This window comes from Typha latifolia, chromosome 4 (genome assembly GCF_019914945.1).
Source record: "Typha latifolia isolate L0001 chromosome 4, TyphaL0001v2, whole genome shotgun sequence".
Taxonomy (NCBI): Eukaryota; Viridiplantae; Streptophyta; class Magnoliopsida; order Poales; family Typhaceae; genus Typha; species Typha latifolia.
In genome coordinates this window covers 18,108,339-18,123,776 of record NC_133089.1, presented here as the reverse complement: position 1 = coordinate 18,123,776, position 15,438 = coordinate 18,108,339, and the positions used below count along the sequence as shown (strand labels likewise).

The 15,438-nt window shown below is 36.9% G+C and overlaps 2 protein-coding genes and 1 long non-coding RNA gene across 3 annotated transcripts; 2 read left to right on the top strand and 1 right to left on the bottom strand.

Annotated features, from left to right (window-relative positions):
• The first annotated feature begins 740 nt into the window (after positions 1-740).
• LOC140786950 (serine carboxypeptidase-like 2) lies at positions 741-5,057 on the top strand. Its single transcript, XM_073135674.1, has 14 exons — positions 741-1,034; positions 1,147-1,292; positions 1,746-1,822; positions 1,922-2,044; positions 2,158-2,260; positions 2,423-2,460; positions 2,697-2,801; positions 3,226-3,306; positions 3,391-3,546; positions 3,696-3,767; positions 4,203-4,321; positions 4,414-4,527; positions 4,658-4,703; positions 4,812-5,057. The coding sequence occupies exons 1-14, from the start codon at positions 880-882 to the stop codon at positions 4,893-4,895; spliced, it is 1,419 nt and encodes a 472-aa protein (XP_072991775.1). The 5' UTR covers positions 741-879; the 3' UTR covers positions 4,896-5,057.
• Positions 5,058-5,199: 142 nt separating this feature from the next.
• Positions 5,200-6,836, bottom strand: LOC140786951 (UDP-glycosyltransferase CGT-like). Its single transcript, XM_073135675.1, has one exon. The coding sequence runs from the start codon at positions 6,663-6,665 to the stop codon at positions 5,271-5,273; it is 1,395 nt and encodes a 464-aa protein (XP_072991776.1). The 5' UTR covers positions 6,666-6,836; the 3' UTR covers positions 5,200-5,270.
• A 3,985-nt stretch (positions 6,837-10,821) lies between these two features.
• LOC140787391 (uncharacterized) lies at positions 10,822-13,528 on the top strand. Its single transcript, XR_012108840.1, has 3 exons — positions 10,822-10,899; positions 11,946-12,051; positions 13,249-13,528. It is a non-coding gene; the product is annotated as an uncharacterized lncRNA (long non-coding RNA).
• Positions 13,529-15,438: the final 1,910 nt, after the last annotated feature.

Sequence of the window (15,438 nt, the reverse complement as noted above, 5' to 3'; positions counted from 1 at the left end):
TTGACCGATTCCAAACTTTTTTAAATAAAATAGGCTACACCGCAAAACATCATATTTAAGGTGGTTTGTTTCGCTGTTCACTGTTAGATTGAAACTCTTAACAAACTTAGCATTTATATAGTTAAATTAACGAAATAAAACACTAATTTTATTAGCGGTTTATATATGTAAAATATTAAACTCACCATTAATTTATTTTAAAATTTTACTAAGTCGTCTTAGATTTTTTTTTTTTATTCATTTTTGTTTGTTGCATAGATCAAATGCGGATCAGAAAAAAGACAGCCGATTTTTTTTATAAAAAAATTCTATATTTTTAGATAAAATACTGAATAATTCAATATTTTATTAACACTTATTTAATCTTAAGTTTAAAGTGCACTTAAAAAAAACATATTATAACATGGCTCGCCGTCTAGATGGCAACACTTTTATCCCTCCATTAGTCTACGGACTTTACCATCACGGCAAGACAATGAACTAAACGACGAGCAAATTAGACATCTCCGTCTCGTTCTCTCCAACTCTTTCGTAGCGAATGATGTCATAAAAATTGCAACCAACTTATTTGACGTCTGCAGCTAATGGAGGGTAACGATTAGTCATCCAAATATCCTAGAAATACAGAGTTACTGCAGTTACTTGTATAAATTGGCTACGACTTTTGGAACTTAGTTTAACCCTACATTTCCTTCTGGATCACTAGTGACCGCCGTAGTCATGTTACCTTCTATACCTTAGTTTTTGTGACCCCAAGTGCTTCCCAGCCAATTAGAGTTGTCCTTTTATATGTGAGGAATTCCACACACAAGCAATATTTACTTAAATTGCTTCCGATCGACTACTCGGAGCTAGAGGGGGAGAGAGACAAGGAGAACAATGGCGGCAGTTAAAGAAAAAACAAAGCTTTCTATGATCTCTCTGCTTTTGAATTTATTGTTGTGTTCCTTACGGCAGAGACCTGTGTCAGCTCTGAACACCATCGCAACTTTGCCAGGGTTTGAGGGGCCTCTACCTTTTTATCTGGAAACTGGGTACGCAAACGTTTTATAGCCTTGCTTACATCTCATCCATCGTGCATGCGTTGGTTTTGTGCTTTGGGCGGTGGTGATGATCATGTAGATAGATCTTCCTTTATATCTTAAGGTACGTGGAGATTGATGAAGAGAAGGGCGTGGAATTGTTCTACTACTTCATAAAGTCGGAGAGGAGTCCGGAGGAGGACCCTCTCATGGTGTGGATCACTGGTGGACCCGGCTGCTCCGCCTTCTCCGGATTAGTGTTTGAGATTGGTACGTGGAAAATTTCTTCAGAGCTCTGAACTTAACTTGTTCGATTATTCTATTTCAGTTTCAAAATTTTATTTTTATTTTTATTTTTATTTTTATTCATCAAACGTGTGAATGGAAAAGTGAAAACTCGCTGTGTTACGTTATTTTACGTACTATCATCTCATTTGCCCGGCTAGTTGGGCCAAACGATATTTGTGTGTGTGGTTGGGGGAGGATCTCTGAGTCTTCACTCGAGCCCAGAGGCTAAGAGTCTTGTGGTTCCTCCAAATTTTAGTTCGTTATCAGAGTTGACGTAGCTATTTGTACCACAAGAAACATTTTGTAAATGTTAAGAAAAAAAAAAAAAAGAGTTGAGGAATCGGCGTGCGTTCAGTTTGGGGGACTAGGAGTGGTGCAATATGCTAATATCATTCCTATATGATATCCTCCTAAAAATCAAACAATATTCTGCAGGTCCTCTAAAATTTGACGTCGCAGGGTATACAGAAGGTCTCCCAACATTGATTTACAACCCATCCTCCTGGACCCAGGCTAGACTTCTCCTCTCAAATTAATTCCTACATATATTCATCCGATCGAGAAATTAAAAAAAAAAAAAAAAAAAAACTTATGTCGATCGTAATCCTTAGGCTAGCAACATCATCTTTCTTGATTCGCCAGTGGGGACGGGTTTCTCCTATGCCAAGGTGGAAGACGGCTACAAGACGAGTGACACCAAATCAGGACGCCAGATCCTCAAGTTTATTACAAAAGTAAAAAAAACTATCCCTTTAACATCTTTTTTCCCTCTCTATCTCTCTAATTACTCAATGGCGATTGATTTCTAGCACTAGCTCTAATTTTCTCTCCTCTCTTTGGTGTGCAGTGGCTTGTTGATCACCCTGAATTTAGGTCAAATCCCCTCTACATTGGTGGCGATTCCTACTCCGGCATTACCGTACCAGTTGCTACAGTTGAAATCGCAAACAGTAATTTCTCCTCTCCTGTTATTTGGTGATTGAATTGGAATTGGAGGACTCTTACGAGCAAGAAATTCTATTAGTTTTATTAATTAGGATTATCGTTAAAATAATTCTTCCGTTCAATATGTTTCATCCTTTGTATAACTATGTCACCTTTTTTACGTGCAGGTATCCAAGCTCGAGATGAACTGCATCTTAATCTCAAGGTTTGTTTAGACTTCCTTTACCTTTCATGGATTTTCATGTACTCTAATAAAAGAAGACGTCAGAGGAGTGGCCCAAAAATTGGCATCTTTGGCCATATCTGTGCAGTAATTATACTCTACTCAGATGGTTCAATTTCTTCTATAGTTATTCTTGATATATATGCATGCTTTTTCCTATTCTATGTGCATTACCCATTTGGGTCCTCTCTATTGTTTAAATAACATGGTTCCACCAGGGTTATCTAATCGGCAACCCGTCAACTGATTTTTATGGATTTGATGGCAACTCCAGAATCCCATTTATGCATGGGATGGGACTCATATCTGATGAACTGTACGAGGTGACAATTAATTTCTAATGCTACCCTATATTTTCTCTCATTATCTATCCTTTGTACATATCGCCTTACGTACCGCTAAGATGCATCTTCAATTACCTAGATCTCTATATATATTACATAATTCCGCTCCTCTAAATGGGTACATGAGAAGAAAGAACAATGATTTCTGTCATGCATATATATATATATATATATATATATATATATATATATATATATATATATATGCTAACTGATCCATCCTTAAAACTAGTGATTAATTTTTTGAGTAAAAAGCGAGATGTCTTAGATTTTTGAGGCTAGGCAAGCTAATATTTTTTGTGAGCTGCTAACAACCAATTCTGTCTTCTTAAACTGTATTTAAGCTCTTTTAGACTTGTGCAGTTCAATCAGTTATTTATTTCTCTTATTCTCCTTTCTCTAGTCAGCCAAGAAAACCTGCGGTGGGGATTATGTAACTCCTAGAAATGCTCCATGCTCAAATGATATACAAGCGATATATCAGGTGGGAAAGATGTTTGATTCCAAAGGCATGTATATGATTTTAATTACCACGTAACTCGAATTGTTCTTCAATATATATATGCAGTGTGTAAGTGGCATCAACGTCGTTCATATTTTGGAGCCAATATGTGGCTATGCAAGTCCGAAGCCTTATGAAATTCACGCTAGTAAAAGGAACTTGATAGATGATCACATTGCACAATTCCCATTGTTAGAGTTAGGTCTCCCTGTGGAATGTAGGGTAAGTAAGGCCTAGCAAGTTTTCTACTCTCCCTGCTGATTCTTATCTTTCTTAATTTTTTTTTTCTTCTTTTCATTTTTTGAGAAAGGGTATCCTTCTTACCCTATTATGATTGAAAGAAAATAATTCAGTCTGACATTTTGCTACAGGATTCAGGATATAGACTCTCCTACTTGTGGGCAGACGATGATAGTGTGAGAAAGACTCTTGGGATTCACCAGGTATATAATATCCTCACCTCGTGTTGCACCGAATGAAATTAAATAGCACATAATGTAACAGCAAACTGCATGGCATGCGTACCCTTCATTAAAGTTGTAAATGAAAGAGAAGAAGAGCATTTTAGTCACACACACAATTATGGATGGAATTCTTCGTATAATTTCTTTCAACCAAAATACACTTGGGTAATCTTTTGGTAAAGTTGCAAAAATGAAAGAGAAGAATAGCATTTTAGTCACACACACACACACACACAAGGAACTATATAAAATATGATCCAATGAGAGGCGTATTTTTGCAAATATTCCTGAAGAGGGAGTCAATATGCAAATATGCCCCGAGAGAGAGTTTTGACTAAAACGTAGGTCAGAGATAAAAACCCAACTTATAATTCTATGTTAAGTGATTTAACCTGGAAGAAACTTGCTGTGCAGGGAACAGTACCTTCATGGAAGAGATGTAGCACTCTCCAATATTTCACAAACGATGTCCAGAAAAGTATAATATATCATTTGAATTTGACTAGCAGAGGTTACCGAGCTTTGGTATACAGGTTATATCCATATCCCTATATGCCATTAATCTCTCGATTTTAGTGTATGCAATTCTTCCTGTTCCAATGTGTGCGTGCATTACTTGTTTCAGTGGTGATCATGACATGAACGTACCTTTTGTGGGCACACAAAATTGGATAAGATCTCTCCATCTCTCTATCATAGATGACTGGCGATCCTGGTGGGTAAACGGTCAAGTTGCAGGGTGAGCTCCATTAATTGTCTTAAACAATTTCACACATCAAGTCTTAAGCTCCAAAGAAGAATTTCAATTTCAAGCTACAACTGACTGCCTAGAGCATCTCTAATGGATTTCTTTATCTTCGATTTCGCAGATTCACAAGGAGTTACTCGAATGACCTAACATTTGCGACTGTGAAGGTAAAGCATGCACCGTCGTTACAATTACTAGTAACAAGGAACTGTCAGCAAATTGATGCAGAAGATGATGCCAGTGTATTTTTGTTCTGACTTCTCATCTTCTTATAGGGCGCTGGGCACACTGCTCCAGAGTACAAGCCAAAGGAATGCCTAGCCATGGTTGATAGGTGGCTTTCTGGTCTTCCTCTTTGATGTGCTTCCCCGTTCCGTTCCCCTTTATTTTGTTGGCTGAATTTGTCGCCAAACATTATAATATATATAGCTGCCTAATAAGCTATCCTTCTGTTCAAAGGAAAGGAAAAACTTCTAAATTAATTATTCAAATCAAAATCTAAGAGGTACGATTCTGGGTAAGAGTTCTGATGCATTGTAAATAATTAAAATTTTCAAAGTTCTTGTCTTTCTTTTTTTTAAAAAAAAAAAGAAAAACAAATTATGCAATCTGCTCATGTCATTAGATAAGTTGGCTATAAATAAATTTAAGAAAAAAATCACATGACAGAAACGTAAATTTTATTATTGGAGCAACACTGAAAATTGGGGCAAAGGCACAATTGAAGTGTTTTGTTACACTGTGGATTTAGCCATGAGCCCTGAGAGCCCCTCGTATGAGTTCCCACCCACAGCTACAGCCGTCAAAGCCTCCTCTCTCACCCTCCTCGCACTTGACCGCAACTCCTCATCCTCCATCAACTTCCTCACTCCTCTACTGATCTCTTCTCCTCTCACCACCTCCTCTTCCGACAACCAACTCCACTTCTCCATCCAAATCCCCAGCCCACTCCTCGCCACTACCTCGGCATTCACCCTTTGGTCCCCTCCTCTCGGCCACGCCAAGACCGGCACACCGTAGAAAGCCGCTTCGGTTACCGAGTTCCAACCGCAATGGCTAATGAACCCACCAATTGATCCATGTCTCAACACCTGTTCTTGCTCCACCCATTCCTTCACCACCAATCCCCTCCCCTTCACTCTCTCCACAAACTCATCGCCTAACAGAACATCCAAGTTGTCCCCCTTATCCTCCTCCTCTTTATCCACCACGCTGGTCTTAACCACCCACAGGAATCTACACCCGCTAGCTTCCAACCCATACCCCAACTCCTTGATCTGGTCCTTGGACATGGCCGTGCGGCTCCCGAAGCAAACATAGACCACCGACCGCCTCGGTTGCTCATCCAACCAGGGCAGCAGCGAACCACTTTGGCAGATATAACCAAGAGGTTGCAGCAATGGACCGACGGGTATGACTACGGGAAGCCCCGGTAAAACCTCCCCGCCATTTAGAGCTGTGAAGGTCTTGGGCTCTAAGGTTCCGAAACTGTTGACCAAGATGCCACTGGCTTGTAAGAGGGCTCGACCGTTTCCCACGAATTGGGTCGTGAAGAGGTGATCCGGGTTGTGGAGAGCAGGGATGATCCATGCCTTTGGTAATCTTTGCAGCCCTGGGATGTCAATGTCTCCGATGCCGGCGGTGGTTTTGGTGTCCTGGTAGACTGGGAAGTAGGCACAGAGAGAGAGCATCGTGGCAGAGGAAGTGAAGAAAATGTAGCTCTTAAGTCCTAAACCAACGGCGACGGGGAGGTAGGTGGAAGCCAAGCTGATATCTATGATAAGAGCGGAGATCGGCGGCGAGGAGGAACCGAGGAGAGGAACGACGAGGTTTGCCGATTGTCTTATGGCCTCGAAGTGGACGAAGAAAGGGTCGACGGGGCCGAAGGAGGAGCTGACGTGCGCGGGGAGGTGGAATTCGAGGGGATGTATGCGTGGAAAGGTGGCAAAGAGGTGGGCTACGAGGTGGGACTCGGCCGAGGACACTGTGGGTTGGAAGGAGACGAAGGAGACATCGCAACCGTTATCGGATAAAGCGACGGCGAGGCGGCAGAAGGGTATCAAGTGACCAATTCCGGCACTCGGGAGGATGACGATGTGCGGTGGCCTCTGCTCGTTCGAAGCTGCCATCTCCGGTGCTTGCCTGGCGCGCTCCCGATGGGAAGGATGGATGAAATCCCGAAGCTTTGGAGAGGAGATGGTAGTTGAAGTAATTATAAAGATATAATACGATTGATTGATATTACAGGTAGGTGGGGGAGGTAGCTACATTAAGACCATATCAATCGTGCTCTAACCGTCCCTCCATATTTGTCCTATAAAAATTATAATTTTATCTTTTAAAATAATTCTAATATTAAATTTTTTGAGTTATTTTAAAATTTATTTTTTTTATAATAAATTTATTTTATCTATTATTTAAAATTGGAGTGTTATAAAATTATTCAGTTAAAATATTGAAGATTTCGAAATCTTATCAATAGATTTAAATAAGATTGAAGATTTGGACATGCTTTCTTTGAAAGAAGAAAAATAAAATTATTAGATGAAACAATAGTCATTTTCGTGTAGAAAGTTCGTTGAAAGATCAAATTCAAGGAAGAAAAGACAGCTACGAAGATGACTTATTAGACTATTAAATAATTATTATATATTAATTTTTAATATTATTTTGTGTAATATAATTTTGATAATTTTAGTGAGTTATAATGCTTATTTAGATATTTATTATGTATAATATAATTGTGATCTGTTGAACTAAAAAATAGTAATTTAAAATTAATTTTGAAGCTATTAAGTATTAGTTTTATTTTAAAGATATGAGCAAGAGTTTTATAATCATATATTTTTAATTAAGAAACAATAACATTAAGATAATATATTAAATAATTCAAATTAGAATATATAAATATATATTATATTAATTAAATATTAAATACAGAGTCCGATGCTCTTTGCGCAGTGGGTAAAAATAATAATAATAGGTAACAATGATTATAAAGAGCAGTGGAGTAATTTATATACCGAACCATTATCACGTGTAGCATCCCTCAAACGCTGACACAACCACCTACAATATTATACTGCAAGAATTGATATACAAGATTCGGTAGCTAAGCCATTTAACCTATCGTTATCCCTTTTTTTTTTTTTTTTTAAAATAAATTTATTGTACTGGTCAGATCGATAGAGGTTCCCTATACTATACGCGACTCTTCTTTTGTTGTCGTTGATAATGACTTCTTTTTTAATCTCGTAATCTAACCGCTGATTTGTATTGTATTGTTTTATTATATCAAGGAATACTGCGACAGATAGGATCGAGAAATTAATAGAGCTGTTTATAATCCACATATTTTGGTGATGCCCGTCACTTGTCAGCAATTAAAAATACGCAAATACTTCAATGCATCTTTAAAAATTATAATCTTAATCCAACGACTATAATAGCCAGTTTTCATACCCGGTACCAGTTTTCCAGTATCGGTTCTAAAACCACATTACATAAGAAAAAGAGTATATCAGTTAAGAAGATTAATTACGTGTGCCTAACTTTCCAATTTTTTTGTTATACTCTTGAAGATCTTAACCATTAAATCTTCATCAAAGTAATTGATAAGTACGGCGCTCTACACATTTTTTTCGTTAAGATTTCTTTCTTAAATATAATTATGTCTTAATTATAGGAAATATCATTTAATATTAAATATTTTAAATTTGATTATTTGAAGATAAACTTTAATTTAAATATAATTCTCTATCTCTATCTATTAAAATTTAATTTAAATCAATCTTAAACTAATGAGAGATATATGTAAATAATAAAAAATAATTAAAAAGATAAAATGTAATTAAAATTTCATCAAGTTAATTATAAAAGACATCAATACCCTTATTTTAATATATATACATTACTCTCAGTTAATGATATATATGTCTTTTACTTAATAAAATATTAAGATAATATAATTGTTAAAAAATAATGTGCAAGATTATATATCTAAAAAAAATTACCTGCTAAACCAGTAATATCTTTCATTCCTATTATACCCTTAAAGATCTTAACCGTTAGATCTTCATCAAATTGATTGATAAAAAATTAATTCGATTGCACGGAAGAAACCCTCTTAAAATATCTCTGCAATTCAGCGTCCAATGATCTTTCATAATGTAAAGCTTAATGAATTTTTTTTTATAACTCATTGTCATTGTTGGGTAATCCTGGTGCTTGACTTTGAATGAAATGTGTGAAGGGTATCAAGGTGTGAAATGAATCTTTACCTAACTCTAAATATATGTTCTATTTTTTTTCCCAGTTGAGGGGGGGAAAAAGAAACCACCTATAAAAGTGTTATTTTTCAACGCCCGATCGTCTGCGGCACCCAACTGCATGGATTTCTTGTAGTCAGGATGCAAACGAAGAGTTGCTTAATATTTTTACTCTCAATTGCTGATATCACAGCCAATCAATGGCTGCCAAGTACCTGATTTGCATGTCAAGCTTCAATCTTTGTTTGGTAGTGTATTAATTATATTAACTCTATTCATCCTTCTCACGATCTTTAACTCAACGACAAAATATTTATACAACGTTGTTTTATTTTTTAAATATTTTATTTTTAAATTATCTAATACATATATATATATATATAGGGCATTTGCAGACAAAAATATTTTAGTTTTCAAAATAACAAAACTAAGATCTTGTGTATATTTCTTATATGAAAAAATGTGCATCTAGTATAAAAATGAACAAATTCAGTTTAAAGAGATACACATTTTGTTACAAAGAAATGCAAACAATATATATTTACTATGAACAGTAGAGTATATTATTACTAGTAAAGAAACCCCATTCTAAATACAAATTAAATATCTTATATTTATGCGTTGGGATTTTATCTTATCTTTGTAGTTCTACTATGGATTTGATACCTTTGTATTATTTGCACGCCTTTATCTATATATATATATATTCTTTTTATTATATTAAGAATATAAGGTACAGAAGCTTCTCATCTGAAACAGTGTTATTACAACTTCCCAATATAACGTACTTGCAGTAGTCCAAATATTGGAATCAAAGTTAATTCAGTCCTCGACGAAAAGCCCCGCGCTTTTGTATGTGGTGAAAGCTCCATCAACGACAAGGTTATGCCCACTCACATACTTAGCCTCGTCGGAAGCCAAGTACACGGCAGCCTTCGCAATGTCGATCGCCTCGCATTTCGCCCCCACTAGCTCTCCGGCGCCATAAATCATCTCCGTTAGTCGCTTGTCATCGACCCCTGGAAACAACTCCCTCAAAGCTGTATAGTGAAAATTTATTGTACTGGAAGACATCCACTTGATACATTCTTTAACTATTGAATAAATTATCCAACTAATATATTCCTTGCAAACATTCATTAAGCTCATACAGAACAGAAGAGCACTCCTCCAAGAAGAAAGATGCATATAAAGATCCCCACGCCTCCCTCAAAGCTGCCTTGCTTCACCCAACCAATCACATCTCCTAGCTTTGGGCCAACAAATTCGTCGATTTAAATTTCGAGCCGAGCAACATTTTGCCCGGTTAGAAACCAGCCTAACTGCAGGCTATATGCATATATATTAATACAAACATACATATATATATATATATACACTAATACACTTGAAGACTTATCAGGTAATAGAGATGCTCATGGTATACTATGCCTATTTTACCTATGCTTATGTATTATATGATAGAGTGCAAAGAGTTCTGCAGCAATAAATGTGATGTCTAAGTCCCCATCTCTAAGTAGAGGAGTAGAGGTCCAGGCTTGTCAAGTCTAGAGAGCAGTTATTTATATAGCTGAGGAGGTAGCAATTCCTATTTATTTCGATGAGTAATTCAAAAGAGAAAACATTTATTAGTAACGTCCTCGTTGTTTCCCATTTCAATCTCTCCCTTGGCACTCCAAACTCCGACGGGGGGAGGAAGCATTTATTGGAGCAGCGAGCAAACTTTGCATCAGCACTTTAGAGAGAGAGAGAGAGAGAGAGAGAGAGAGAGAGAGAGAGAGTGTGTGTGTAACAACTCAATCCCCCCCAAAAAAAATAAAAAAATAAAAAAAATTTATGGGCACGACGCGACCGGCCACACTGTGGCCGGCCTCGTGCCCATGCCAGCTGCTCATGCAGCTTGGTGGGGCGCCATGCGCCTGCGGCCAGCTGGCCGCGGTGGGCCCCGGCGGGGCGCCGAACTCCTCCTCCACCGCCTCTCTCTCTCTCTCTCTCTCTCTCTTTTAAATCTCTCTCTCTCTCTCTCTCTCTCGGCTACCCTCTCTCACTCTACTCTCTCTCTCGGCTACCGACACCTTCCCTCGAGCCGCCGCCGGTGAGACCTCTCACTCCCCCTCTCTTTCCTTCTCTCTCTCTCTCTCTCTTGCCCGAGGTTGGGCTCGTCGGAGCGGAGCCGCCGGCGAGAAGCCGGCCGCTGGCTGGCCAGCAGCGGCCGGTGCCCTCCCCGCCGGCCCGGGTCCGCAACCTCCTCCCTCACCTCCTCTCTTTCTTCTCTTCCTCTTCTCTTCTTCTTCTTCTTCTTCTTCTTTCTTTCTTTCTTTCTTTCTTTCTTTCTTTCTTTCTTTTTCTCCTTCTTCCTCAGCTCCTTCTCTTTCTTTCTGAACAGTGTTGGGCTCGGCCCAGCACTGTAGCAGACAGTGCTGGGCTCGGCAGATTTAATTAGTTTATTTATGTTATTTATTTAGGTATTTTTCTTCTTAATTAATGCAAATAGATTATTTAGACATTAAATATTTTAATAATATTATATATTCTTCAATATAATTTTATTAATGATAATTTTTATAATTAGTGATTAATTAGGTATAAATATAGGTAATACTTATATTTATTTATTTATTTACATATCTATTAGATTAATAGATAGATTTGTAAATTATAATTATTAAATTTATATTCTAATACCCTCATCATATATATTTTAAGTATTTCTATTAGTTTTATTATTATTCTGCAACAAATAAAATACTAAGTTTATTTAGTTATTTATTTATTATTTTATCGAGTAAAGACTATGTTATCCCTAATTAATTAAGATAGTGTATGAATTATAAAATTAATTAAAATTAGACATTGTCTATACTTATTTAGCCTTTTATTTTATTTATTTTATTTTATAATTATATATTCAAAAATACTCTCAATAAAAAAAAACATGCCTCTTCACCTTATGTTATAACTAATATTTTATAATAATAAAAAATTATAATATTTGAATCGTATCTATATTACAGACCTAGTTATGTAATCAAAAATAAAAAAAGTGATTCTAAACCTAATAAACCTAATAAACCTTTATATTTTAACTGAATTAATTCTAATTAGATAAACACTTAATATCATACTACTTAAATATTTCAGATCCCGAACCCCTTATTTGAGACCCCGTGGACCTTGCTAGCGATGAGTGTCACTCGGTTACCTGACGGATGTGACAGATGCGTCGTTTGTATCTTCTGATCAGACGGTGAGTAGTCTTATCACTTAGACGTCTTTATCAAATTATGTTATATTATATATTTATGTACATACATGTTTTGACCTCTAGCATGATTATATGATTTTATCTAGAGATGATTATAGTCGAGCATATTTTATCATGCATTCGATTATGCTGATTTGGAATATGAGTACATTGGTGATATATATAGAAATGATTAGAAATGATTCTACTATTATGCTTGTTTACCGAGTTAATATGTAGCATGAGTATGCATGTATTGACGATACAGTTGGAGACTACATTGCATCATTTTCTCTTGATTCCTTTTCCACCTAAATTCATGTTATACATTGACTCGTTATCGTACTGGATATATGCATGTGATCTGACATTTAGAAAGAAAAGCATGAAATGTGATTGATAGGATAGTTGATAGAAAGCATGAGGATACCCGAGTAGGCGCCAGAGTTAGGGGTGCCTGGAGTGATGATTATGGTCGCTGATATGCAATATCTCGTGGCCCATGTCCGAGGTCAGTTAAGTCTGTGCCCACAGACAATCGGACACATGCCGTTCGCCATGGCTTATGTGGCGAGTTATCCTCACGATGTTTCTATCAACTATGTGGGGTGCCCGGTCTGGATGGATGTTGATACCCTTAGCTGATGGCAGGGTATGGTTATATTTGAGATACTCCTTATGGATGGCAGAGTATGCTCGTAACCTTCGGGCATGATGTTGAGACCGAGTACCGGGTGTTGACTGTGCACAGTAGTCTAGTATGATGATATTATACCGAGATGTCGGTGATGATTATGATATTGAAAAATGCATATGATTTCATTATCATTTGGTTACTTGATTATCGAGTGGTCAATATATATCATATATGATTGCATTTGATATTATAACGTGATCATGGTCGGCATGCATCATGTGTCATATTTGAGAGAGAGAGAGTTATGATGATAGTATGATACAGAGATTTGTTTACTCATGGTCGATGATGATATACTTTTATCAGTTATGACATGTTATCTATTTTTCATTTATATATTATTGAGAATACATTCATATACTCATTTATGACATGATACTCTTTCTGATTCATATTATCTAGTACATGATTTACTTTCTGTTCGGCATCACTGATTCAGGGTAAGGTCTATTCACTGAGCCTTTTGCTCATGATTCTTTTTATTTTCTTTTCTAACCTTTCAGATTTGTGGTACGTGAAAACGACCTGAGATATCTTGAGAAGATATTTTAGAGTGATGATGATGTGAGCTATTGATGCGAGACGGTAGAGAAGATAATTTAACCAGACATTGAGTTGTATCGTTGTTTGTTATATTTGCACTTTATTGTATCAGATGATGATTTGTATAGTATATGTCAGATTTTATAGCACTCGTGTATCAGTTGTTTAGTTCTATCTTGATGGTTTGTTATGGCCTATGTGAGTCCTGCCAGATTATATAGTGGTCTAGTGTATATTATTATGGACGTGGATATTCATATGTTAACAAATTTATTTGGTTGATAGTATGATTTATTTGGCGATGGATTATGTGATCATGGATATGTTAGCATGTGTTATTTAATGATGTCATGATTGTATGTGCACAGGAGTGTATCTATGCATGATGGACCCCGCCCGACCTGTCGCGTGTGCCGCGCGTGCCGTGTGGGCGCGTGTGCGTGCACGTGCCAGGCGGGGCGTTACCAGAGAGAGAGAGAGAGCAATGTAGAGAGGAAGAACTTAGATAAAAGAGGATAAATGACTCAAAGCAGAGGTAGTTCACATTCTATATAAAAGAAGACTATGCCTAACAAAATCTCCTCCAGCCTCCTCTTACTCCTTCGGTCTCCTTCGGCAAGCCGCCATCGCTGTCGCCTCATCGTCGAGCCTAAGTGTAACAACCTAGAACTATATAAAAAAAATGTTATGGGCACGACATGGCGGGCATAGTGTGGCTGGCCTCATGCCCATGCAAAAGGGGAGCTACCTAGGGTGCCACGCACCCCCTAGCATCGCCGTAGCCATCTTACCGCGGCGGGCCCCAGCGCAGCTGCAGCCCACCACCAACCCCATCGCCTCTCTTTCTCTCCCTCTAAATCTCTTTTTCCCTGCAGCTGCCGCCACCTCCACTGACACGGTGAGCCTCCTCCTCCCTCTCCTATCTCTCTCCCCCCCTCGTTTGCACTCTTGGGCTCGGGCTCGACGGAGCCAAGCCGCCGGGGAGAGGTCGACCGCAGGCTGGCCACTAGCGGTCGGTGCCCTTCCCGTCGGCGTCAAGTCCTCCTCCTCCCTTCCTTTCTTCCTCTCTTCTTCTTCCTTCTTTCTTCTTTCTCTTTCTTCCTTTTCTTTCTTCCTTCTTCTTCCATTCTTCTTCTCTCTTAGCTCCTTCTGCTTCTACAACAGTGCTCGGCTCTGGTGACATTGTTTTTATTATCTACTTTATTTTATGTTTGTTTATTTATTTAATTGGGTATTACTTTTTCATAAATGCCAGATAAATTATTTAGACATTAATTATGTTCATAATAATATATATATTCTTCGACATGATGATTATTAATTTTAATTATTATAATTAACAATTAATTATGTTATAACTATTACGCATAAATATAGGTAATACTTATATTTATTTATTTATATTAAATTTATGCATTTTAAGTAATTTTAATAATTTATTGCATACTATTGTGCATAGAATAAGATACTTAGTCTTGTTAATTAATTAATTTATTTATTATGTTGTGTAATTAAGTAAATACTATATATAATTTATGATTAATCAAAAAACACTAAGAATTATAAATTTATTATAAATAGATCTTATCTATACTTATATCCCATTTATAATTATTTAGCTTCTACTTTATAATTATATATTTAAAATATTATAAATAAATAAAAATAAATCTTTCTCCTTATGTTATAACTAACATTTTATGATAATAATAATATAATTATAGTATTTGAATCGTATCTATAATATAACCTAGTTATGTAATAAAAAAATAAAAGAGAAGTGATTCTATATCTAATAAATATTTATATTTTACTTGAATTAATTCTAATTAGAAAGCATGAGAATACGCGAGTGAGCGCGAGGGTTAGGACGCCCTTGGTGGATGATTGATCGCTCGACATAGTCGCGATCCTGTTGGCTTTATGTCCGAGGTTGTTAGTCTGTGTGCGCAGTAGATATTCAGACACATGTCATTCACTAGGGCATATGTGGCGAGTTATCCTCATGATATTTCTATCAGCTAGAAGGGTGCCTAGTCTGGATGGATGTTGATACAATTAGTGGATGACAGAATATGCTCTGAGCTTTCAAGCATGATGCTGAGACTGGGTACCGGGTGTTGACTATACACAGTGGTCTAGTATGATAT

Excerpts from the sequence above, each read along its gene's own strand:
- LOC140786950 (XM_073135674.1), top strand. The coding sequence starts at position 880 with ATGGCGGCAGTTAAAGAAAAAACAAAGCTTTCTATGATCTCTCTGCTT. Across the intron at positions 4,322-4,413 it reads TACCGAGCTTTGGTATACAG|TGGTGATCATGACATGAACG; the intron begins GTTATATCCATA and ends TACTTGTTTCAG. Across the intron at positions 4,528-4,657 it reads GTAAACGGTCAAGTTGCAGG|ATTCACAAGGAGTTACTCGA; the intron begins GTGAGCTCCATT and ends TCGATTTCGCAG.
- LOC140786951 (XM_073135675.1), bottom strand. The coding sequence starts at position 6,665 with ATGGCAGCTTCGAACGAGCAGAGGCCACCGCACATCGTCATCCTCCCG.